Source organism: Taeniopygia guttata, chromosome 4 (assembly GCF_048771995.1).
Source record: "Taeniopygia guttata chromosome 4, bTaeGut7.mat, whole genome shotgun sequence".
Taxonomy (NCBI): Eukaryota; Metazoa; Chordata; class Aves; order Passeriformes; family Estrildidae; genus Taeniopygia; species Taeniopygia guttata.
The window spans coordinates 37,840,601-37,868,285 of NC_133028.1; the positions used below are offsets into that span (position 1 = coordinate 37,840,601).

Genomic DNA, 27,685 nt, shown 5'->3' on the forward strand with positions numbered 1-27,685 from the left:
GTCTTTATTCACTATACATGTTCTAAATCCCCAAAACAATGTAATATCTGGTAGAAAACATGTCCACCTGTTTATTTAAAGCCATGTGGAGAAAACTAGTGCAAAATAAGGTCTTGGAAGATTTTACTTTTATGCATTTGTGCAAGGTTCTTGGTTTGAAAGCTTGCTTTATTCAGTGGGGTTTTTAGGAAAAAGCACTCCCAGGGAATTCTGATACCACTTGCCTGATTTATTCCATATTTTCATGCTCTTCTTACAAAAATATATTTACTCTGTTGCTTCTTGTGGCAATGTCAACTTGCTCATGTTGTTTTCTCTCTGTATGCATCTATGTGATCCTGTCTCTTGCTAAGCAGTTGCCCCCACTTCCTAACAAGCTACAACAAATCAATTTCTCTAAATGGATGCAAAATGGTAGAGTTTTCCAATGTATTTTAAAATACCAATTTCTCTACTTTGACAATAATTTTAATTATAGTACCATACTTTTAAAATAGTACAAGCAGCAAGACATGTTTTGGTTTTGTGGTTGGGTTTATTTGTTGTTCTTTATTTGGTTTTGTTTTCACTCCAGTACATTTATTTGATCCTATAAACCTACCTTTGGCAATTCTTGTGTAGCTCTGTTCATGATTTTGACAACTCATCAAACACTAGGAGGACAGCGCACAGTCCTGGCAAACAGCAGGGATCAGATGAAGACTGAATCACAACTCACTTATTGCTTAACATCAGAGGGAAAGTAAATTCTTTCATTCCTACTTGTGGGGTATCTTGCATCTCCCTTCCCCTTAATTTGTGTCAGCTTCACCTCCCTGTCTGGGAGCATAAATGAAACTCTATTGCAGAAGTACTTTGCTTCAAATACAAAGTGCTTGGCATTCCTACACAGAGGAGTTCAGGAGATCAGCAGAACACCTCCTTTGCTTCCTCATGAGGATATGTGGCCAGGCCTGCAAACCACTCACCAGCTTCTGTTTGCTTCTGCTCTTTCTCAAGGTAGTCCTGGGATCTTTTGTTATGCCTCCTTCTTGCCTTATTTTTTGTTAGGTAATATTCAGGGTGTGCTCTTATCAGATGCTTCTGAAAAACTAAAGAATGCAATATTTCCACATGCCTGCTGTAATGGTAAAATCTTAAAAAATTTCCCACAAGTTACTTATGACATTTATCTCTAAAATTCATGTTTGGTCTCTGTCAGAGCATGTTTTTCATTCACTATGGAATATATCCTTTATATTAAATCTGATGTTAATATGTCTATAATTCTGTTCATCCTCCTTCAGTAGTGCTCAGCTACTTTATAAATATGCTGAACCTGTTTTTGCACTGCAAGTATGACATTATCCTTCTAAGAACACTTTCTTAAAACTGTATCTTCTGTCATTTATGAGAAGGTGAATTTATGTTTTATACAAAGAGAATCTTAACATATAGTATGTGAGTACTATTAAATGCCTCAAACCTCCATGTACTTCTCTGCTGAAGTAATAGTATGGAGAAATCAATACTGAAGGTTCAAAGCAAGAAAATCTAGCTACCAAGCTTTTCTCCCTCTGCTTTTTCTTCAAGTTAGACTATGGTTTGTGCTTATCTGCTCTGCAGTCATTGGACTTCCAGAAGTCAGAAGTTTTGTTGCCATCATCTACAGATCATAGATGGATACACCAAAACCTTCTGGAATACCAGGGTAAGTAAGCTTATGCCATGACAGCATGGGAGACTTCTGGTTTTGCAGTCTGCTATCAGGGAGATTACAAATGCACATCTATTCTGGTAGTGCTAGAAGGCTCATTCTCCAGAAAGTTTTTCTTTTTCCTGGCTGTGAATTAAGAGGGTGTCATGATAGTTTTGTTTCAGATCAGGTAAAGCCACCAGAGTCTTTTCTATGCCTATTTTCTAAGTAGCTGTAATGTTCTAATATTTTGCAGGCTTTTGATTAGTATGACAAAAAAACTTTCTTCATTTCCATCTTCATTTCCTTACAGTCTCTTAGCGATATACTGCTAGACAGAGTACTTTGTCTATTTTAATACACGACTAATCTTTTCAGACCCATTTCCATTGCTATCTGTGCACTACAATTGCTAACTGTATTTTGCCATTCAATATGGTGTGCAGCAGTCCATCAATCCTCTTTCTTCATCTAAAGGCAGAAAATATATAGTAATTGCTTAATAAATCTGCCATTCCTTTATCTTGGTCTCCCAATTCTCCATTTGCATTTTTAGTACTTTTATCTTTAAGGCTGGCTGGTCATCTAACCAAGACAGGACGATAGCTAACTTTTATAGTACAGAAAGCAATAGAATTCTATGGTGAATTAATATTTCTTTTATTAATAGCAGATACTAAATCTTGATGGAATAGTTAATGTCATGCATAGCTCCAACCCCTGCAGAACTTGTCTTGGGTACCTGGGATGGATAGTATTCTCTTCATTTGCTTCAGGCTTGTAATGCAAAGAAGTTTCCTGCATTTTGGCACAAATAATTTGACAAGAAATTCAGGGCTGAATTCCAGCCTGTATTCTCAGCAACTATTCCTTTCAAGAGGATGACTATATTTGTAATGAAAATAGTGGCATATTATTTTTACAAGGAATTCTTTTTTGTTTCTTGCTGAGCAATGATAGCTTCACCAGGTGTGGTCTTATTTTTCTGCTATAGTATCAGAGATATCATGTTAGATTAAATTAGTAATGATTTAAGGTTTTTATGTATATGGTTATTTATGAATTGACAAGAATTTTTTGCCATGAAGAAATCTAAAATTTCTAGTTAAGAAAAACAAAGGAAAAGCACAAAGGGTTTCAGTTAGCATGTTAACTAGACTTGTTACACCTCATTCTGTGCTGCACTGAAGCTTAACACTCCATTCCTTAACTGAAGTTTAATTTTCTACTAATTGTTTCCCTTCTGAACTTTGAGTTGTGTGATAGGAAGGATGTGCAAGGAGGCATTTATCACTGGTCTTACTTATATATGTGCTTCTTGCATTTTCTGAATGGGAGCTTTTGTTGTGCAAATCTGATTTGATAGCAAAAATTTTCAGCATTTAGGAAGCATGAACCTCTGCGGAGTCATAAAGCATATCTCATTAGCTGTTACGGTGAGCTCCTGGACACCCTTTTGTCCCCCCTTTCCTAGGGCCTCTGTGGCTCTGATCATGATAACCCCTGAATCCTCCCTCCTGCCCCAATGGGGTTGGCGGGGAGCCAGGAGTGCCCACCCTGTCCAAAACCTATATAGACCCCTGAAACTTCCTGCTCTTCCTCTTTTGCCCCGCTCTCCATGGACACCACAGAATAAAGAGAGCTGTTCCAACACCCTGGGTAAGGAGCCTCTTCTGTATACCTTTCCCTCTCCTGCTATTTCCTCCCCCCACAGCCCCATATCTCTGAGCTAGTCGGATTCATTCGGGGGGCTGCGTGGAGGGGGGGAAAACCAATAGAAATAACAATTAGCAAAACAGCTTTTTGTAAATATCTTTGACCCATCCCATCCCTCCTATTCTTCAGGCTTAGGTCAAAAAGTGAAAACAAGTTCAAGCTCTCTGTCTTCATCCTGAGGGAATTCCATAAATATTCAGATATCTGAAAGAACTTAAGAAATTACAGCATAAAACCTGTTTTGGAAAACTGGCATGATGCACCATCCTACCTAAGATTAAATCTCATTTCTGACAACAATGAAACTCTTAAGGACTCTGCTTGAGACTATGGACTAAACAGGGAATTTTGACAAATACAAGTCTTGTATCTCCTCTCTTTCAGCTTTGTCCTTGCTAGAATAAATACATAGCAGTAGACAGAAATGAAGAAAAAATCCCCAAACCAAACGCTTTTAAAAGCAAATTGGAGAAGTCACTAAGTCAAGACATTGATTGCCTGTGCTCCTGCGGGACTGTTAATAAATGGAAACACATGGCTGATACTTAGTTATTTTGCCTAAATAAATACCCAGGAAGTATTAAATGCAACCTTTGGAGGATTTCCATAGAACTGCCAAAACATATTGCTGCTTGCTGCTATTACAACCTACATCAACATTCAGGAGCAATATAAAATCCCTCATTTATTTTGAATTGAGTGCCAAAGCAAAAGGAATAAGCAATTTTGAAATAAGTAAGTACAATAATATGACGCACAGCTCTGGCCTTGCGCTTCAAGGAAGCAAGGAGATTTTATTTCTGGGGGCGTAGAGGTAAATAAGGGAGCATGCAGTGGAAGAATGACTCTTTTAATGTTTACATTTTCAATATAATGGTAAAAATAAAAAGAGAAAAACTTTTGTAGTTAAGCTGAACAAATATTTCTTCATGGAATCTTCTACTGCAATTTTTTTTCAGATGTAGAACAGACCAAATAGTGAGTATGTGACATGAATCAGGCGTCATGTGGCATGTGGTCCAACACAAGCTGCACAAGTGGGGAGACTATCTCAAATTTTAAAATAATATATTTTAATACTGTCAAATGAACACAGTAAGAGACAGACTGTGTTTTATATGGAACAGATTCTAAGACTGTAGACCTTAAAAAGTAGTTACAAGAACACTAAACCCAGATTCACAATAGAATTCCTGCTTAAAGGTGGGATAGCCACATCCAGTTAGTTTTCTGACTTTGAAAGAGCTACATGTGCATACTATAATCAAAGATCTTCCTGCAGGGAGATTTGCTCTGTGTGTGTGAATATCTCTCTTTTCTCCCTCCCATTATGGAGAGACAATCTCTTTCTTATTCTTCAGTCTGCTTCTGATTCACCTAAGAATTTTAAATTCCTTTCAATTTTTCAGAGTATTCCATATTTAAAACGATTCTCATTGCTTATATTGTTCCTGATTATTCAATTATACTTGATAAAATTGGTCTTTGTTGACCTATTGTCTTTTAATTCACTCACTCACCGTAAGTGAATTTCAGTTATCTTCTATTCTTGTTCTTGCAAATTTTGATTCTATTTTTTTTTTATTTAGTGCTTTCATTCTTAGATGTTTATATTCGGTGAAAGTGCTTTATTGAAGTATTCCCTAATATTAAATTCACCTGGTTTACATTTTCCCATTTGGCATATGAGTTTATGGACAGCCTTTTTCCACATTGCCTTGTCAGGACACCACATGCATCAATCTAATTCCCTTTTAAAGTGGCAGAAATCCTTCTGATTAACCTAAATGTGAGGTTGAGGCTTATTGTAAATATCCCTAGAAATGCCTTCCAGGTTCCAGATATGCAGTTCTTCTTCCAAACAATACCCATGCATTTTTCATAGGTCTCTTGAAAACTTTCTACAGACATTCAGCAGCATACATCATTCATCTAACAGGTAAAATGAACAAGGTAACTTCCCTGTATTTTTTACTATCTATCATTCTTTACCTTTACAACTGACCTTCTTCCTGCCCTGTTTTTCTCTATATATTTGATAAAATGTGCATTCTTGTATTTTTGTTCCGTACATTTGTTCTTCAGCCAACCTTTGATATATTAGTGAGTAGGATGTGTGGAAAAAAGGACATGTGTGGGATTTTTGCCTTTTTTTTTTTAAGTAATCAGTGCTTTAAAAATGTCTTCGTGTAGGTAAAAAGGAAGCCAGCCCTTGCTATCTGTGTAACACTTGAATATCCAGGCTTATACCTGTAGTTAAATCCCAGAAGAATTCACAAAATAAAATCTCTGAAGTCTGTTTTAAATGGCTATGCTTCTGCAATGGTAATGTCAGTAAAAGCCTGGAACTGCTGTAAGTAAAACAAATATAAAGTTGAATAATTTCTTTTTCTGTCCTGTAACAACAAGCTATTTCTAGGAAAAGAAACTTAAAATTGTTTTGTGTCAGCAATGTATATGAAGTTGGCTTCTGTGTTCAGGAGGAGAAAAAAACATTGGAAGGCAGAAAGCAAAAGAATAAAGCAGTATTTTGAATTATTTTTCTACATGACATATCTGTGAGCCACTTAATTCTGTATCTGTGTGGAGTTTAAAAAAAAAGAAACCCTCAGAAACAAAACAATAAGCCAACTTGAGACTTGAATCGTAAATTAATTCAGGGATTTCTACAGGAATTGCCAGTGTATATGCTTGGAAAATCCATTGTGCAGGATGTATCTTCCTCTTGCTTTGGCTGATCAGTTACATGAATGCAAAATATTTCTAGTAGAGGCTCAATGGGGACTGAAGAGCTCTGATCCTAGTGAAGTGCTAAACTTCAACAGATCTCAGCAGACCTCAGGTGAAACCAGGGGACATTCCTTGTTCTCCTGGTTGCAGGCTTGGAGCTAAGACTGGGGGGAAACTGATAGGAATGGTACTAAGCCACTGCAGGTAATGACACACAGTGATCACAGTAAACTTTCAAGGAATTAATTTACTGTGTGGGAAGGGAATGCAGCAGTGAATGCATACTTTCTCTACCCTGCACCACACCACTCTCTCTCTCTCTCTCCAAACTCTCTTTTGTACTGACCATAGGGGCACTATAATTATAAATAAACTTAAATTCTGATTTTAGAAAGAACTATTTCCCCAGTGACCTCAGAAATGCTATTACGTGTTCTCAATCTTATTGCTGGAACAGAAAGTTTATTTCTAAGGCATCAGGAAACATGATATTTGGTATGGAGGTTCTCTGAGGGTCTGGGAACACCATTTCTCCCAGAAGGAAAGATCCACTTGCTAACTGCTCAGTGTCATCCCTAAAAGTTTCTGCTTCTTGACAGTGAGCAACAGCCAAAGGGTTCAGATCAGAAATCAGGCTGCATCCTTAGGTCCTGAGTGATTTAAAAGCCTAACATCTATACATCTAACATCTATACCAGGCAAGGAACAGAATAGGACAACTATGAACCATAAGCTGGTTTTGAACTATCTTATAAAACCAACATCAATAAAATAGTCTACCCTATAATGATACAGAATATATATATATATGTATATATGAGATATTAATTATGAAACAAAACAGCCATCTAGAACATCTTTGTTTTGTTTAGGCTGTTTTCATTTTGGACAAATGGGAATCTGGAAATCACTTTACTGTTGCTAGTCTATAATATTATCTGTTTCTGGGTTTTATTGTATTTCCTTTACAGCTGTGATTTGTGACCATTTGCATTTTTGCTGACAGGTACTAAGGGTAAGTCAATATTTATAAAGTACTTTTTCCTATGCCTTCCTTTTACTAGAGACTTTCCCAGTTGTAATGAGCTCTTTTTTCAGAAAGTGAAATACAATTCGGGTGCACATGCCAACAATAATTGTACTTGTCAAAAGAAATAGATAACATTATAACTGCCTGAAATTTAATCACAAGAAATGCGATAATTCATATGGGAAATCATGTTTTATAATTTCTTTCTTTCCATGTGGTTTACAGACATTAAGGGGGAAAAAAATATTCTGTTTAAGCCAAGCATGCAGAATGGCATAGAAAGGCAATTTAATGCAAAGCTTTTCAAATGTGTTGGTGTTTCCTGCCAACAGAAACATACCTGAGACTACAACAATAAGAACACCATATGAGAAGTTGGAAAAAATTAATTATATTTAAGAGTTGTATAAAATACTTTGTTTGGTTTAATTTTGAATTTTAAGATTTCTCTTTTAAATTTTTGGCATTGCTGCTGGAAACAAGTATAATGTGGCATATAATAAAAATTCAGCTGTGAAGTATGAGATCTAGTTCTGTCATTAGTATACCTGAGGTAATGTCTTACATCAGATTTGTTCCATATTGATAGCCACATAAGTGAAGCTTGAATCTGGGCCAGATCTTGTATACTAAAATTCACTGTAATTTTAAATTCTGATTTCCAATAACAACAATCAAATTACTTGTTAACGGCATCAGCCCATTGCTCTAAAAGTGAAGAACAAAAAACCCCAGATCACAAACTCAACAAAACCAATCAAACAGTAAAACTCAGCTAATCAATCAAAAAGTTATTAACAAAAGATTTTCTCATTTTCACATTCTTAATTGTGTTTTCATACCAACCAAGTTGTGTTCTTACTATGTTGCTGGGAGAACCCCATAACCAGAATGAAGGTAGATCTTTAGAGACAGGCTTTAGATGTGTGAGCCTGGCTGGAGGGAAGAGCAGAGAGCTCATGTGCTTGGTTACCCTACAGAAAGCCTGGCTAGAGTTCCAGCTGGGGTCAGGCACAGTGGCTTAGCTCTGAGCCTTGATTTGCATGCCGGCTCCTCCCAGTGAACATCTTTGTCATCTGTCATCTTCTGGCGGTATTTGGATAACTTTTGGTATCCCTATTTACTGGAGGCATCTTGGTTAGTGAGAGGGAGTGGCTGATTCACTTGAGATGTATCTAAAAACTTTGGAAAGAATGGGTAAAAGTACATTTATTACTCAAGTATGTATCCGGCCTTTGTAAGAATACAGTCAGGGTGAGGGTTTGTACAAATTTGGACATATATTTTGTGTGTGTGTGTGTGTTTTTTCGGTTTGGTTTGCTTTTTGTCAATGTTCTGTAAAGCAACACTCCTGTGGCACAATCCAAATTAAATGTAAAAGAGTCAGTAAGTTGTTTAGCATAGTGTTCCTCTCAGAAGGACAGAGGAAATGAATATGCTGTTTTGATTTCCTTGAATCTGGTAGATGAGCAATAGGGGTAGTCCATGTGGCTTGAAACTGAGACTCTGCCTACTTTGCTTTATGAATATTGATTTGTCCTGCAAATGGAGAAACTTGGCAATTCAACAGTCCCTTGAAGTTTTTATGATTGTGATGTTCCCTGCCTAGAAATGGAGTTTTGGAGTGGAGCGTGGAAATGAACAGCAACAGGAGTTTTAATAAAACCAGGCCATGGCAAAGAAAAGCAGGAAGGTTAAAATGAAGATGATTATAAATGCAGTTCAGAATAATGATTATATACTTTTCATCAAGGCTGATAGAGATCTTTTCCCAGCTAGGAAAATTATCAACAGTTTAATGGCAGGAGATTCTTTGTACTCAATCCTTGCTAGTGTGTAAAGAAAATAAAATGGCTTGCAGGCTAAATCTTGCCATACTCTGCTATAAATTCTTGATTCTGTTCAATAATAAAAAGCCACAGAAGAGTCAGAATTAGATTTTCTTTTATACTTTCATTTTTATTGTTAGATATATAATATGAAGAGTTGTACATGAAAACAGTTCTATAAATTAATGAATTTCAGAGTTGGTATGACCATAGAAACCCACCATAGTTTATATTTCAAGGGAACTTTTCTAAGAGAAAATTTTCCTACTTCAGAAAGAAGGTCACAAGCAGTATACAGTGACTTAGAGTTGATATGTTAATATATCCCTAAAGAATCCAGCAAATAAGTCTGAAGAAACCAGCTATTTATACTGTAATCTCATGGAGCAAGACCTCTGGAGATGTAATCTACGAGTTTTGAGCTCTGTACAAGTACTAATCATCAGAAGAGCTTGACAGCTCTGTAATTTTTCTCTCTGTGGGTTCCCACGGTATATTATTAAGGTGATTCATGAAACAAATCAGCTACAGATTTAAGATTATAAATATATGAGCTAAGAGAAAATATTTTAATAATTTTCCTCTGTATTTATATGTAGCTGTATTTATATTGAATTTGAGGAACATATACCTAGAGAACAGTATCTCCTGTAAAAGTAGGCAATCTGATTTATCACCAATAAATTTCACATTGTTGCAGAAGTTATATTACAATGTAGTTTTATGTAAAGCCAAAGTGAAACTTCCTTCAGTCATGAAAAAGTGCATAGAAAGTGGGTATAAAGACTGAGCTTTTCCTATTTTATCATGCTTTGGGTTCTTAAGCTTATTGCTATGACCTCATTTTTCAGAGATATCCACAGTGCTCTGCAATATATTTTTCCTCATTATATCCAGCATTTAAGATACCACTAACTTTTATTTTGTCACATGGTTATTACTTTTTCTTTCAACATTTTTGCTTCTGTTGGTTGCTCCTGAATTAGTTGCAAGTGATGCCTCTGATGTTATCACACCGTTGGCAGTGTTGATCTTCTGTCATGTTGGGTGTAGACACCAAGGGTGTAATAACACTTTATGAGAGAAAAGAAGCTGAGTAATGTGTATGTGATTTTGAAATGCATCATTTGCACCCTGAACTATGCCCTGTGCATTTTAAATAATGACACTTATTTCAAACCAGCTGCTACAGAATATAAAGAAATTCACAAATGAAAGAATTTTTATTAGAAATTTCTCCTTCCATACTGAGATGAGAAAAAGCTTGCTGTTCCACCTGTTTCCCAGCTGGTTTGGGAGAGTAAATAGGAACTGCTAGAGCTTAGAGAGGTATCAAAATTGATTTTAAGCTATCTGAACAGTTTGAAAATACGTTTAACTAGATCACGAGGAAGTTAAGTTAATTTAGGATATCAGTAAGTCCATTAAAATTTCTCTATCTATTACACAGGGAGCAAGAGCATCTAATTTTGACCCACATGTTCCAAATTCAGCAATAAAGTGTGATTGTTTTTTTTTCCATTTCTAATGCCTGTTGGAAGTAGATAAAGGAGAGCTTCACGTGTCTTCCATCCATTTGTATTCTTTCTTCCTATTTCCTCTAAGTTGCTTTAGTATTTCAGGATACCATGTTCCATTAAACAGTAGATCTTTTCACTGTATAACCTCCACAGGGGTTACACAGTGTTTTTCAGCCTATTTCATAGGGGGACTGGAATAAATGAAAAGGGATCTTTCTCTGGAGAATAACAAACCCCTGCATGGGAGTATGAACTTCTCCCCAGGGAACTGAAGTAGGTAAACGAAGTGCAGCACTTGACAGGAACAATTGGCATACGGAACCTGGAGAACTGAGGAAGGAGACTTGAAGCTGGTTGTTTTGTTTTTGTATGAGGGTCAGTTGAGTTTATTTAACTTACTTGTCAGATAAAAATACACTGTGTTTTCCCCATTCATGAAGAAAAGGTCCTTTCAAGCAAGTGGAGAAAAAATCAAAGTGAGAGAGATGTCTATGTGAGGTCAGCCATCAGCTGTGTGTGTATGCAGGCAGAGAAGGGAGACAGGGCTCTGCTCTGTTTTCCCTTCAGCACTGGGGAGATGGTGGATGTTCCTTAAAGAAACTTTGTAGCCAGCACATCTCATGGATAACCTTCGGTGTCTTTAAATTACAGATGTTGAGAATAAAACTAGAGGTCTAAATATCCTTGTTCAACTTAAAAATTCAGAACTGATTGTAATCCAACTTAGTATTAAGACTTTCACCTGTCCTTAATTGACCAGCTCTGATAAAAGAGAAGAATCTCTTAATTTATGTTATTAATTCATGTAGTAAAGACCAAATCAGTTTCCAACTATGTAAAAATCAAAGTAAAAATTATTTTGGTAGAATAAACATAAATTGGATAAATTATTAAAGGACTCTAAAATAAAATTTAAAATAATTGGAGAATTAAATAACAAAAAAAAAAAAATCCCTGAAAAAATGAGGAAAAACTAATTTTTCAGGACTATGTCTCAGAACATGTGCTTTTAGTGATGGAAAGCTCCAAGGAAGGTAAAACAAATTTTATGGCAACTTCTGGGATAAATTCTTTGCAAATCAGATAAACCCAGATGAAGAAGAGTCATATGCAATTGTACTTAAACAAATACATCAGTGCCTTCTAAGTGTTTAATGCTGGGATGAGCCACCTACCTCAACAGTGACAGAAGCAGTGTACAACATTACAGTGCCAACACGCTATGATGATAAGTGGCCAGTGACATCAGATACTGACACTGAACAGGATCTTCTGAGTAAAGCTGTGAATTTTTTTATATCAGAACTTTGTGAGATGTTGATGATATTTTAAAAGCAAAGCAGAGCTCTTAGGTCTGTGCTGACCCAGGATAAGCAAGACTGAAGTCCAGGTGACAAATATGGTAGGTTGCTCCATTCTCATGCACCATTTGCTAATGGGGTATAATCTAATGACATACTCCTCTCCACCACGCAGGGAGCCAGGATCATTGTCTCTCAGCTCAGCTATTTTGAGAAAACAATGTTTTTTGGTTTAAAAATTTCATGTCATAATTTGATCCTAACTTGCATGTATGTTAAAAAAAAAAGAAAGAAAAAAAAAAAATGAATGAAAGAGTTTGTTTGGTGCTTGGATAAGTATAGAAATATTTCAGTGTTCAACTTCAAGTGTGGAGCTACCAGAAATTCAGTTTTGTAACTTAGGCTCATCTTGCACATTATTCACAGTAATTCTCTACTTCAACTATTTTTCCTTTTGATGTAGAAGGCAGTGGTGAAAGGCTATCTGACTATTTCTGAGTGCTATTTTTTCTTAGTTTCCCTTATCTATATTAACACTATCATCTTCAAAGAACTTGTTACCTGTTCAAAAAATGTGTTACCTGTTCATTCTGAACTCATCTTCGAACATGTTAGTTTTTTCAGTTTCCATTCACTACCAAAGCTATAGTTTCCTTTCTAAAAAATTCTCTAAAATTGATAGAAAACCTGTAGATTTATATTATAATCTATCTTTACACAGTGAAAAACCAGTGCAATTGCATGGCATTCTCTCCCCCATCTGCAATCCCTTTGCTGCACAACAGTCTTGCTAAAGGAAATACAAAAGATGAAATTCCTCAAACACAAGGAAGAATAGTGAATGATTTCCACCTAGAAGACACTTTTCAGATAATCTGTTGGTCTGATTTAATATCTCTGAAACTTCTCAAATTATTCAGTAAAGTATGCTGTGCTCTGCAAAGTGTATTTCTGTGATCAAATCATGCTGCTTTAAAACTTTTGTTGCCATTGAGTAGAAATCATTTTCAGCTTTAGTCCCCCCAGCATAATAGTCTACAAATGACATAAATTAAAATTTAGAATTATATTTTCAGATGGAACTTTCTGTTCATCCTGTTTTTGTTTTGTTTTCTTATTTTTCCTCTGCTCTAGCAGCTTACCTTTTCAGCAGTTGTTTAGTATTTATGGGGAACTAGATGTATCTCTGAAATGGCACCACTGCAGTAGTTGGTGCCTGTAGCACTGGGTACATACATATACACCCCCCCCCCCCCCCCCAGCAGCATGCTCCAGCCTGATAATTTAGATGGGAATAGATAAGCTCTTTTATTTTAAAAGCTAGTAATTATTATTGGCTGCACACAAACTCCTTATGTTTTTATTTCAGACAAAAGGTTTCATAAGTCAGGACTATACTTTTGACATTATTGTGATGGTGATCAGTGCTAAGGACCAGTGCCTCAGGTAACAACACCATTGTAACATCTGTGAGCGAGCAGGTATCTTGTGTAGCTTCATATGCATCCTTCTTGGTTTTTCTCAGTTTATTCTAAATTCATAGAATAAAGGAAAAGGCTTCCTTTCATATTATCAGTGACGCTAGTTAAGTCACAGGCTTCAAATTGGGTATTTGTCTAAATAATGACATAGTATAATTGGTAAACCACTTTTTTTTTTCACTTTAAAATACCTTTTAATTTGAATTTATGGCATTTACTCAGGAATTATTCAGGTATAAATGATAGCTTTAAACCTGTTCCTCTTTTCTTGGATATCCTTGCCACCTCCAGAAGTATCTAACAGCAAAACCTTCTGTATCTTGTCTCCATATCATCTAAGTGTCCCTTATCTCCTCCTAACATGCACAATAGCGAGAAATGATTCACTTAGAAAACTAAATAGGATTGTTGGTATCTTAGGCACACTCTCTACAAAGCCTCAGTTAACACCAGTGAGTCACAGAAACAGCAAAGAAGGGAAATTAATTTTGCTGTGGCAAGAGGAGGTAGAAACCTGGCCACCAAGGAATCAGATCAGACACCAGACCACCGAAATATCACTTCACAGGAACAGCTCCTGGTGTTCAGAACAATTTGATTTGTATACAGCTGTCTGCTAAAGTTAGAGAAGGAATTCAGAGACTTTAGATAAAATCTATATGAATTTTAGAAATATCAGTGTCTTAAAAATTTTTTAAAATATAAAATGCCTTAAATTTTCAAGTTTATTTAATTGGTTATGCTAGAGCTTATGAATAATTATTTAGAAGTTTAATTTCACAGTCTTGAATATAGATTTTCTTTTCTTTCTTAAAGTAACCTTCCCCTCCCCTTCTCCCCCACCTCAGTGTAGCCTTCCTTTGAAGATTTCTAAGACAAAAATGGCTTAAAAATGGAACTTAACTGTGTATGAGTAAATTATGTTTGACCGTCATCATCGGTGCTGTGTGTTAGATGCTGTCAGGTCACAGGTTAAAAGAGAGATTTGCTCATTTCAGACACTTAAAGTGAAGAGGTAGGACCAGGACGAGGTGGAATAAGAGATGTCATTTATCTTTCAAATAGGTCAGTTTAAAGGGAATGTGAATTCACTGACTCAGTTCCACTTAGATGTGTATGGAACTAGAATCAGGAGTCAAATGTCTTTTACATTCTTGGGGGAGTTTCTTTTTTGTTTCAGAAAAGGAAGTAAAAGAAGTCACAAGTAGAGCAAGATGAAGTAAAAAGAGAAGAAATAAATTAAATATAAAATCTTATTAAACACTTATCCTTTTTATTGATTCTGTTGTAAGAAAGGAACTAAAGCAAAGAAAAATAAGCTGAAAGAAACATAAAGTCAGCATAATGTGGCTTATAAAGAGCTGGTGCAGATAGGTAACTGTCCAAATTGCAAAGTGCAACACAGTATCTGTTTTCAGTTATTATTTTTCCAAACTTTGTGATTAACACTCCTGTGCAGGACATAATTCCACAACAATTTATTAAACAAAATCTTTAGGATCAAAGTGTTATCTTGAATTCTATTATGAATGAAGAAAGATGAGAGTATTAACACTGCAAATCATAATTATTTCCCTAGCTGCCTCCTAGTTCCTGGAAAGACAGTAAATTGCTGAGGATCTAGGCTGCCTCAGCGTCTTGAGTGGGCCAATTCAGACTGATTTACTGATCTCTCTGCTAGTTCTTGTCTTTGGCTAAACATAATGTTTGCTTGCCTCGGTGAAAAATCCCAAATGCCTTCAGACTTTCAAGGACTATAACCTACTCACCAGGTATCCCAAGAACTATCTCAAAATGAATTTTCCTGTTGTGCATCAGATAACAGTATTTGTTTGTCATGCACAGCCTCTTCTCTGAAAAATCCATTTTGAATTGAGCTAATGGCCATTCAGCTGTGAAAAGAAATACAGCATAGAGCAATGGTAGAATTGATTGGACCATGGGATATCATCACAACCTTCATAACAATAAACCAAAATGTTCAACAAGCAGCTTGACTTAAAATTTGACCTACATTCATCACAACTTGGGAGAAAAAATCTGGGACAGTATAATCTCACTATGAGACAATACAATGAAACTTTTTAAAATAACTTGCTCAGGATATTTTAATTCTTTCCTAAGTGGTGCTATTTCTCTACTCAGCTGTTCCATTTTTCATTTTGAGAGTTCATTTACCCAGAAATATTTTCACTCTTCTCTCTCTTGTTTTAGCTGCAGGGAAAGCTTATGACGTTGTGCTCATTCTGAATGTTTCATTAGGTACTTCAAATACTCAACTTGCAATAAACTTTTTCAAGGAGTGTATTGAAGAAAATAATATGGATTAAACTTTTGTTTATTTCCTTTTGAATTCAGAATAATGCATTTTCTGCTTACTTTGTGATTCTCTTGCAATGTTGTTTTGCAGATTCTGTTTTGCAAACAATATTTTAAGACTGACAAAGTGCTCATATTCTTTTAGTAGAACTTTTGAATGCTTGGAGCCCTTTCAGTGGGTCTTGTGCTGCTGTGTGGGTTTTTGTCATTCTAATTGGGTTTCATTCATTTTAATAGCTTAAATAAGTTTTAATTCTGAATTATGTACTGCCTTTTTCCTTCATTGTCTCTTCTGAATTGATACAGGTTCCTAGAATAATTTGTATCTTGGATTTTATAGGCTTTCATAAGTCCCTTTTGTAATGCGCACGTGTGAAGTATACGAATACATACAGTATAATAAGACATGCATCTTATGAAAAAATAAAGGTGAAATTAATGCTAAATATATATTTCATTTTGAAACTGAGTCTAGATAGTATCTTTTGTAGGGATGCAAAGTCATAGCCAGAGATGATTGAAGTCAGTAGAAAACACCATCATTCGGTGACTAATATTTTTTGAACATTAAACTGCTTTTACCAAACCATAGTCTAAAAGACATATTGAAAATTAAATTTTGCTTTTCACAAGTATACTTCTAAATATTATAGGATTTACAAAGTGTACAAAGTGCAGGAGGTTGTTGGCAGCTCTAACCTATTTTATTATTACTGAAAAACTGCAAGACTTGAATAGCAGAATACAAAATAAAAGTATTAAATGTGATTTAAAGAATTAGCTGAACAAATTATGTACCTTGGAAGAGCTTTCTTTAACTGACAGTGAATCAGTTTACAAATGGTGACCACTAAATTCACAATGAAAAATCTTATCTTAAATAGAAGATGTGTATGTAGTGGATACAGAAATGGAATTGATGACTTAGTTTCACTTGGTACTTCTCTCCAGGAAGGGACATTGTGTTGCCCAATATCAGCTCCTTCCTGAGTAAAACATCAAATAAAATGAGAGAAAAGGAAGTGAAATACTGTATTTCATTTGAAAATATGGTATTAAAGAAAATAAAATAGAATGTTCTATAAGAAATAGGACCCTTGTACCAGACTTAATGCGCATTTGGCGATTAATAGAGTCTTTAAAGTATTTTATAAGTGATTTTTATGTTTGAAACCTAGATTCTAAAGAAACTAAATAAATGAGCAAATAAAATATACTGTCATGATAGTTTCTCCATCAATTTTCCATCAATATGCCCACAAATTGTAAAAATATTTGATCATTTTTTCCAGTACTAAATAGTGTAATGAGCTAGTCTTTTTCAAAGAAAAAATCACAGACTGTTGCCATGAAAACCTCCTTTAGTAATAATGATCTTACTTACTCAGAAATTAAATAGCCTTAGTACCAGGGCTTAGATTTAAATTACTTCTACTCTTGCCTACAGTTGTCTTTCAAAATACCATTGTATATTAATTCCACGGCACTTTAATGTATCACCCTATATTCTAATAAAACCATACTTTATGCTTTCTACCTCCATCTTAATTACATTCATGTGGAAAGTCTTCAAAGTAACTGATACTTCCCGTGAAAATGTGGTTGTCACCACAGAGATGAACTCACATTTTCCAGCTGCTGTGCATCTAAAAGTAACTGCTCACATAAACAACCCACTAAACATGGAACAACCAGAAAACTCCAAAGAGTGTAACCGACCTAGCAGTGTATGAGGTCTTCTTTAACATACAACAGCCTGGAGAGAGAGCAAAACCATATAATTACATTTTCCAGATTTTACCATGTATTGTCTTTACCAAATTGTGAATAAGGAAATGTTTATTTAGTTCTCAACTGTACATTGGTTTTTTTTTCTTCTACCTGATGTGATAAACTTCTCTGTGAAACAGAGATACCAATACTAGATTGAAAAATATTAAGTGTTATGGTATTATGAAAAATATGGAAAATAATAATTTTAATATTGTAAAATACCACTGATCTTATTCTGAAAATTATTGTATTTTTAAAAGTATATTTTGACAGGGAAAAGCATTCAGCATGGATTTTAGTAATGTTGCGTGGAAAACCCGTGTTATCTTTTCAATAACATGCGTATTTTGCATGTACATTATTCACTTCAGATTGAGTTACAAATTTGAAACACCTAAATTTGTTTTGAACTCTGACTATGGGATAAGTTTACATTGTTAATATAGATGTCATAATAAGTTTTGAAACATGAAATACTGACACTGAAGCAAGAAATTTGACTGCTTTAGGAAAAAGAACTGGTTAACCATGTTTGTGCTAGGTTTAAGCCATTTTCAAGTGGTATAAGCAAAAAATGAACACTGTCATTAAATTTAATTAATAGTCATTGTAGAGGGCAATGGTGTTTAACTCTCTCTTACCAGCTGAGAGTTAATTTCTCCAGTTACAGTAACTAAAAGAATCAAATGTCTTATTTCTGCTGACAGCCTTCAGACTTCCCCTCTTCCATCTCTGTCACACAGTCTCTTAAGAAGACTTGCAAAGTCCTTGCCTTACAGATATTTTTGTTGTCTAAAGGCATAATATGCATGAGGCTATCTATGAAAGGAGACACTACTTAATCGGATGGTGGAAATGGAATTCATCTTTAAGTAAGAGTTTTTCAGAGGCAAGAAAAAGTAATCAAACCGATGGCAAAGGAGACATAGAGATAAAAACAAGCGATCAAAATTATGAGTAATCCTCAAAAATGAAACAGTGTAACTTCCTCTTAAGATTGCATGTTATCTTTTTTTCTTTTCTTACAATCTTGATATGGCACATAGTTGACAGTCAGGAGTGAGAAACTCCTGGAGGCCAAGTCTTTGGGTGCTTAAAATTACCTTACTGAGGGGCTAATGGAAATAACTCTAAAAAATATATCCTGTGGTGGATGAGTACTTTTGGAGATTTGATGCTTTTCAGTTTTGCTAGGTCAAATTTAGAATCTTCAGTTAAACCATAAGTTTTGATTAATGGAAAGTTTTGATGATCTTGTACTTTGGCACAAATATGGTTTAATATTTCTTCAAAAGTCCTTAATTCACCTAGTTTACTTCAAGAAAACTGTCTGAGGGAAGGTCTTATTGTTCATAAATTATAATGCCATTCAGAGTTTTGTTAATGTTCATTTGCAAGGAGCATTTGTAAAGCTCAATCAATGAAGACTGCATTAGGTGAGACACTGAAGGGATTAAGGGAACAGAGAGAAGTATGTATAGCACAGCTTATCTGGGAGGCAAAAAGCAGCTTAGTAGTGCTGATGTACTTTTTCCACTCTCCAGAAGTTGTTTGACACCAATTGCTGTGGACAGAAGCTCAACAAGCTGCCAACATTTTGCTGTGCCCGAGTGGAAAAACCCAGGTCCGCTCAACCTGATTGCATTACACGTGCCTTTCTACAAGGTAAGCTGAATCTGCTGTGCACTGTTTCCTCTATTGTGTTCTGGGAGGATGGGGCTTGTTATTTAAGTGCTTAATACTGCATCCGGAATATGAAGAAGCTAAATTTAGCAATGCCAATTTGAGCTCTTGGATTTGGCCTGTTTGGTGTTTTGCACTGGCAAGAAAGAAAAACATACATGGGTAAAAATGTGTATCTTTAAAAATAGTATTGCATTTGTAGAATCAGAGTCTATTTTATAAACAATTTAATGGAATTTCTGAAAATGTTAAACTCATCTCCAAAGGCAAAATTTAGAATGCTTTATGCAGCAGAAATAAATTGCACACTTGTAGTATGTTTTGCATTTTGTGACTGCTTTGAAGGAACATCTGTTCCGTGAGGACTATTCACACTTTTTAGATGACCTATTAGACTCTGAAGCGTGCTGTTCTTAAGCCAAAGAATGGGGTGAGGGAGAAGGGACATGATGCCTCTTTTAGCACCATGTTAGTGTCCAGTGGCACTTGGGAAAAGCATGTCCTGATAATAAAGTCACTGAATAGTTGGAAGAGGTATTACTTTAATGTAAGGAAACTGAAGGACAAGTAGATGCTTTCTGCCATTAAGATACACTTTCAAAAGCTGCATACTCTTCTGGCAGCCTGGAGGACAAAGTAAAGTGCTAATACAAGAAGGAAGGAAAGAAAGAGCTTTAGACTGCCATTTTACATTTAAGCAAAATTTGTTATACTAACTGCTTTTGTGATAAAAGTTTTTGCTTAAAAAAACCAACTACATGCACAGTACAACCCAATATAGTATCTATAAACTTGCTATTACCTCTGTCAAAACCGATGCTCTTCAGCCAGTGAAAGACAAACAGGAATCTGGAAAGATCCCCAAGGTTCTAAAATGTCTCCTGCAGTTACAGTCATATCTGTACTGGGAAATTTTTCCAGTAAACAGGTAACAATAGCAGGTGCTGATCTAGGTGTTATATTTGATTTATCACCTTGTTAAAAATGTCCTCCTCAAGAGAAATTCTGTCAGATTTCTGTGCCTCCCATCCCATGACCTAGTTTACTGTTGGGTAGAAATGGTTCCCCTGAAGAATTCAGGGTGTTCTAACCCAAGGAGTCATAGTTCCTTTTCCTGTAAAAATCTTATCCCATGTCTAGGCCTTTCCTCCCATGGTCCCCTATGTCTTCCCTTTGCCCTCACTGTTCTCTCAAAAGTAGACCCTGTAGCTCAAAGTGTTCCCATCTCCATTTTACAAACAAGATGAGTGGTTTCTACAGCATTTCAGTTACTAAATGACTATGTATTATCTTGGGAATGAGAAACTTAAAGGTGATGAAAGCCTGCAAATGTTTCAGGTTCTGTCAGACACTTGGCAACTCTTTCTGCACCCTGTGAACTGGTGCTTCTAAATTTTTGAAAAACAGCTTGGCAGTATTAGGAAGTATTAACAATATAATTAACTGTGTATGTGCAAATCATTCAAGCATGGAGCTTGCCTCATGAGACTCTTAAGTATGGAAGCACTAAAATGTATAAGGGAAACTGGCAACTCTGTACTGATATGTACCAGTGCCCGAGTGGTTTCAACCAGGATGATAGTTGTGCAGATGGAGATTCTGAGTCCTACAGAAAGGTGCTCCTAAACAATGCAGGAAACAAGAGCTAACACATCCCAAGACATCAGAACTGTGTTTGTGGGTACATTCAACTTGTCAATCCCTAATGCTGTTTGTGTGTACAAAGTATTTTTGAGAGTACAAGTGAAGCACTGGGAGATCTGGCTGACTGTAATACGGTCTTTATGGACCTTGTCTGCTGTTCCACAAATGGGGGATATGACACTGTTATAAAGAAAAAAGATTAAAATATTAAGTGGAAAGAATAAATATAAAGCTGACAGCAAGCTGCTCCTTCAATAGCTAGACAGAAGTTACAGAAGCCTTTCATTAATGTGCTTGACTGAGGGTGACTTAAAAGAATGCCTTATAGTGTCAGGCATCCCTCATATATTTTGATGCAGCTCTAGCAGAGTCAAAAATGGCTAATCAGTGTAATTGCTTGCTGTACTTGCTCAAGCACACATAGTAAATTATTTGCAAAAGCCCATTTTAAATTAAAGTTCTGATGCAGTACATCATTAGACACAAGCAATAACATTTCCCAGGCACATTAACAATAGCAGTCAAAGCTTATGTGAAGTAGTCTTACATAAATTTAATATTTTAAAAATTTGACTGTGAGCTTTTTGCTTAACCTTATATTTGAACTCAGCCATGTTTTCTAAATGACAGAGCTATTGTCTGACTGTTGTCTAAGTTTGGGTGGATGTGTTTGCTGCTTTAAAATATATTTCCTAGGCAGCTAAAGTGTAAACATTTCCACAGATATGGAGGTTTTGTGGGTGTCTTTGCAGAATTTGTCTTTTCTGCCTGAAAATGACAAACCAACCTGTTGCACTTCCCATTACATCTTCAGACTGGGCTGCTTTCTCCAGCAAGCATTTCTTTTGATCTTGCCTCCTTTGCTATGTCAAAATTATGACCTGAACATATATTTTTCTTTTGTATTCCTGAAAGTGGATTTATTATTAGCAGTGAATTGGCTTTCCTTAAATCTTTCCCACAAAATCTTATCTATTATTACTAGGAAATAGTATTAAAAAATGTTCAGTCATTTTCCATGAAATTGCCAACAACATTAATATAACATCTGCTTATATGTCCTGTATATTTTCTTCATTAACAAAAGGCAGCTTTCCTCTTGCCATATCATCTAGTTTACTATACACACCTACATAGCTCTATTACTTTGTGACAGACTTTCACACTGAAAAATTGTTACATTTCCTTGTGTCAATGGAGCAATTGTAGAAGCTTTTCAAGAACCTTAAGAAGACAAGCTGCTGTCACAGTGCTTTAATTCCAGCTTCTATTGTCTTCTAAGGAAGCAGAGATTTGAAGGGAAGACTATGGGACTTGGGTCTGTCATCATGTTACTGCAGGGTGATAGCCCTGCTTGCTGCACTGCTGCAGCAGGAAAATGTCATGCTGAGAGGAAACACAGCTGATTTGAGAGACAGATCTACACAGTGGATTTCTGTGGACCTTAAAATGCTGGTCACCACAAGAATCTGCAGCATGGCTCTTCCTGGCACTCTTGCATTAGCTTTTCAAAGAACAGCAGTCCTTAAACATGTCTGCAACCACACTGGGGTGCCAAAAAACCACAGGATAATTGTAGAGGCATGGGTTCTGGTGTCTGCAAGCAAGGCTTCCAGGATCAAGAATTTTTGTAGGTATAACTAGTTATGGCATAAGGGAGAAACAGAAACACATCCAGAAATACAAATAATATGAAATTTATCTAAATAAATAATTATAAAGGAAATGAAATATTATATTTTTTTTAAACGAGGAATGGAAATAATTATTGCTAGGACGGCGAGCAGAGTAGCAGAGTTGTAATTGCTCAGCTTTCATCCCCGTCTCGACTGAGGTTCGCTGGAATTAATGCGGTTCCCCGCCGCCACCGGGGGGCGATGCTCTCCCAAGTACTTCGGGAAAAAGGCACAAATTTCACATTCCGGGCTATCCCGCTGAGATGTTAGCATGACCATGGGTCTATTGAAAGAGGTTTCTAGAAGTAAATTTTGAAAGGTAAGATTTAATATTTTGATTTAATATTTTAGTCATTTTCCTAGAATTTTTGAATCTTTGAGTAAATTAAATTTAAAAGTTAATTTAGAAATAAATGTGTCTTATGGAACTGGAATGTTTAATGTATTTTCCTTGACTTCAGTTAGTGAAGATTATTATTAAATATCTTATTCCTGCTTAAAACTCACGGATACTGTCATAAGACTGTCATGTTGTTAATCTTCATTGTCAGTTTGTAACCATTAACCTAACATTAGTTAATACTTCCCTATTTATTGTCCATATACTTTTGAAGACATTTATAATTTACTATTCTTTGACTTAAAGGAACCAAAGCTGAAAGCTTTCCAAGTGTTCAGAGTGTATATATATTGTTTACCGCCACTATTCTTCAGACCTTTAACTCAAACGTGTATTTCATTCCCTGCAAGTGCATTGGCATTGTATACAGGAAAAAACAACTTCATTTCCAGCTGAATAAAGCAGTTGGCTATAGTGAATATATCTGAATAGGATCAGAGAAATGTTGAAATGAAAAGGGGAACACCCTTTAATTCAAAAATTAAAAAAAAAAAAATTTAAAAGGGAGTAGTGGCACTATAATGCACAAATTTGTTATAAATCAAAACCCCAAAAATTTCACCATTTACCTTTTACCTTTCAGTTTCAGTTACTGTAACCTCTTAAAAACCTCCATCCAAAAATCTAATAAGGGATTAACACAACAGGCATTTTGATCGATATGTACACGCACTTTTTCAGACTGGTAAAAACACTTTAAACAAGTTATGGAAGGGACAATTCTATTTTAAATACCCAGTTTATTATTAACAGAAAAGCATTCATTGCATGCTTTATAACTCTCTGTCTTTTTATATTATCTATGTATATGGCCTAAGATCAGGAATAATCAGGTTTATAACAAAATTTCAACTCTTAATCAAGTCTTTAGTGATTAGTACGGGCTTTTGGCATTCATAATGCCACTCGGTGTATATTGATCAATGCAGCCTATTCATTTAATGTGGAAAATGTAATTTGCTTCTGTTCTAATTCTGTGCAGCATTATCAGAACAATCTCTGAGAGGAGGTATCAAGATGATTTCCTAGGCCACAAGTTTTAGGACACTGTAGAAAAATGTCTGTGCCATATCTCAAACTATTACCTATCCCCATAGCTTCTGGTTTGGTCTGAGAACTAAGGTCTGTCCTGGAGCTAATTTTCGTACTACCGAGATAGTTACAGGTTGATGTCAAAAATCAGAAAGCTCTATGTCATTCACTCATTGCTGGTTTTTAATATTCTCCTGGTGCCTGATTCTCTCCCTCTTCCAGGGGTACTTTAGGTGAAAATGTAATTCTTTATTGTGAGCCTCTCTCAAAAAGAAAGGATAACCCCAGCGTTATGACTCTGATATGTGGTCTCCAATACAAAAAGTTGCAGAGTGATGAAGAATGGTGACATTCCTCCACCTTGATTGAAAAAAAGTCTTCTATCGTGTGGCTAAAATTGTTCCTGCTATGTAACTGAATCTGAGGGAGACTCTGTTATTAGAATTAGGTAATTATTTGATATTGTTTTGATAAACATGAGGCTGGATGCTGTGCAGGATTTTGGAAAAACTAAGACATTGAATTCCTACAATTAGTCTGGATTTGCATCCTTTAATGAAAGCAATGCAACCCCTCCTTCAAAGGTGTTAAGAGTTTGGGGTTTGGATTCTCAAAGATGCTGGTATATTTCAGTTCCTGTGTTCTTGATTCTCTCTTTTGCTTTTGTAGAAGCTTTTCAAGAACCTTAAGAAGATAAGCTGCTGTCACAGTCCTTTAATTCCAGCTTCTATTGTCTTCTAAGGAAGCAGAGGTTTGAAGCAAAGACTATGGGACTTGGGTGATATTGAGTGTATCATTCAGAGTGATACATGAAAATTAAATTTCTGTATAGAATCCAGAACTGCACTTGTACAAGAGTGAAAAAATCTTGAAAGTTCCAGCCTTCTTTCTCTCTTACAATTTGAATGATGACTTCTATTTGGTGTTTGGAGAGACTATGCAGGGTATTAGGGGTTTCTCTGAAACACAAGCAACCTCCTTCAAATGAACTCTGGAGCAAGCAAGGAGTACTCTAGGTTATTATCTGTAATATAGGGAAATTATGTTGCTTGTACAATGTAACAGAAAATTTGGGATCCTTTGTGTTTACCTTGATGATACGAAGGTGAGGAGAACTATAAAAAATAAAAAAGCAAAGCAAACAAAAAAACCCCCAAAACAAATAGCAGTGAATAGCAAGAATTACTTGCTGTTACGCTCTCCTGGGTTGGTATAGTTGAGTGTGATATATGTTAACATATTAAAAGCATAAATCATAATAATTTATTATGGTGACATAGATATAAAAAAAACAAAACTTTTTTTTAAAAATGCAAATTTGTACTACTTTGTTGTGTATTAACATATCATTATTTTACTTTAATAAACTGGGAAACTATTGGACAAATAATGTTTTAAGCTAACAAAATATCCTAAATATTATTCTTTGAAAAGCTATTAATTGAAAGTCAACTTATGGTCTTGTATGAAGCCTAGACACATGCAAAGTGAGAGGAAGGGAAGAAGGAAGTTTCATCAGCTGTGTCAATACACTTCTGCATTTCTGTTGACCTCTGTAAGAGTCTCTGGAGGAACTGAGGTCTACTGGTGGGGTACTGCTGAATCTAGGGGGTAGCTCAGTGGGTTACCATCAGACTGACAGTAGCATCTTCACTGCTGTCCAGAAAGGCTCCATGGGATAACAAAATACACTAGAAAAGCATATGATCCCTATTCAAGACCAGAAAATTTCAGTAGAAATGTTAAACCTGTGATTTAACAAATCTATTTAAATCTAGCTGGATTAAATTCTGGGTAAATTAAAGATGTTTAAACCCTATACTTGTCAAGGCAAGTGGAGGAGGTTGAGCAATGTCTTCTCCCACTTTCCTCTGTATGCACAGCCATTTGGCATACTATGTGTCTATGCTAAGGAGAAAATGTTTGCTATGGATGCAGAAAAACTGCTATCTCAGAGGGATTTAGGTTTGAGATTGGAATTATGGTAATTCTCCCCATGGTATCTTGTGCCCTTTGAAACAGATTATCCTAATGGAAAATTATCTTTAAGTAAGGAGCATGCAAGTTTCCAATAGTTTTATAAATTGCTTTCCAGACTCCTCACAATGTGTACAATATTTCATTCCTTTCACATTTTCTTCTATGTGAAATTGAGATGAAACGTCAATGTCCTATAACTATTTATAGAATCCAAACTTTAAAAAGGATTTTTTCTTTATTTCAGTGTTTTAATTGCTTAGAATTGAAAAATTAGTTTTAATTGAATGTCAAATTGCATCTACTGGTATCTCTAAATTACTTCTTATTTGTCTAAACACTTTGCTCCTATTCTCTCCTATGGCCTACCTAAGAAGCCAGATGGTTAGAAATTTCCAGGTCTTTGACCAGGCTCTATGACAAATCTACATTATCTACAACTTGTTGCAGTTTCCTTTGGGGTTTAGACATATCCGGCCCACAGAATAGAGGACTCAGAAACTTAGTCTATGAAATACAGAAACTACAATTTGCAGCCAATTAATTATGACAGAAACAACTTTTTAGTAGGTCACCTAAATTTTGAAAAAATGAAATCATTCAATTCGGTTGGATAAAGTGTTAAATTTTGCTCTGTGAAAATGCCCGCAGAATAAGCAGAATTAGTTTATTAGAAGAAATTATTTTGCACTAACACATTTGAACAGTTTACCTGGATTATTTGTTAATTGGTGGTGTGGAACCAGAGTGCCGTGGAACCAGAGTTCCTTTTCTGTGTTCCTTGAGTTATTTTCTTGTGGTTATTTTGTGGTTTATTTTGTTTCTTTATTTTTATTTACTTTATTTGTTTATTATGTTTGATTATGGGGATTTTTTTTGTTTGCTTAAGAACTTTACCCCCTGATTTTTAATGTATTAAAGGTGATGAAAAAAATTAGCTACAAGAATGATCATATGGAAAAAAAATAGTTCCTAGATGTCCTGATTCAGACAAGCTGCCAAGTGTGAAACACTGCTGCCAATTCAAAATGTCCAGTTCAATACAGAGAGATTAGGCTGGAAATGGAAATAATCTATAAATTAGTGCCAATCTACTCCCAATAGCTTCATCAATCCTGGTAATCTGGAAGGCCAACTCTAGAATGGTGGTGTTTGTTTTGGTCTTGTTCCACATCAATTCTCCACTTCTGAAATAGACCATATATATGATTATTAAGACAAAATACAGCCAAAGAAATTAACTGAAGAAAATTATGGGAACAATGGAGAGATGGAAAAAGATGAAAAGGAATAGGCAAAAGAGAAACCACACATCTGTATTCTGAAAACCACAGAAAAGGAAATTAATTGAAAAGAAGTGATTTTGAAAGACAGAAAGTCATAGAAAGATGAAAAAGGTATTGCTGGTTTTAATAAATGAAATTTTCCTGAAGAATTGTGCCATTGTGAGGTTTTTTCCCTGCAGTAAATTTGATATTTTCATATTTTAAAATTGGGTAGAAATGTGCAGAGGCTCTTCTGGGTTATATCCTAAAAATTCTATCTTATTTTTTTGCAAGATTTATGATCTTTAACTTAGTTTTAAATTATACAGAAGGTTTAATGATTACAGCACATTCATAATAAAAAAAGAAATGTCATTTCAGAGACCTAGACTTTATATGGAGGTTATTTGTAAAGAAATTGTACTTAATTGCATAGCCTCCTCTCACTTCTGACTGAATTGGTAACAAGGTAAGACATACAGCATGTGTGATAGTGCCTACAGGCTCAAAACAAATTAATTTAATGGACACAAATGTGTACTCCTGTCAAATTATGTATTTGATTAGGAATGGACTTGGCTTCAACTGTACATGTGGTTTTGCAGAAGAAAAATAAGCCAGTTACCTCATTTAA

At 35.5% G+C, this 27,685-nt stretch overlaps 1 protein-coding gene across 2 annotated transcripts in view; it reads left to right on the top strand.

The window, feature by feature from the left end:
* Window positions 1-27,685, top strand: part of SPOCK3 (SPARC (osteonectin), cwcv and kazal like domains proteoglycan 3) — a 379,716-nt gene that overhangs the window by 183,956 nt on the left and 168,075 nt on the right. For both annotated transcript variants that reach the window (XM_072928424.1, XM_072928423.1), the window contains exon 2: window positions 18,919-19,039. In XM_072928424.1, coding sequence (XP_072784525.1) covers window positions 18,919-19,039 — 121 coding nt within the window. The remainder of the gene's footprint in view (window positions 1-18,918; window positions 19,040-27,685) is intronic.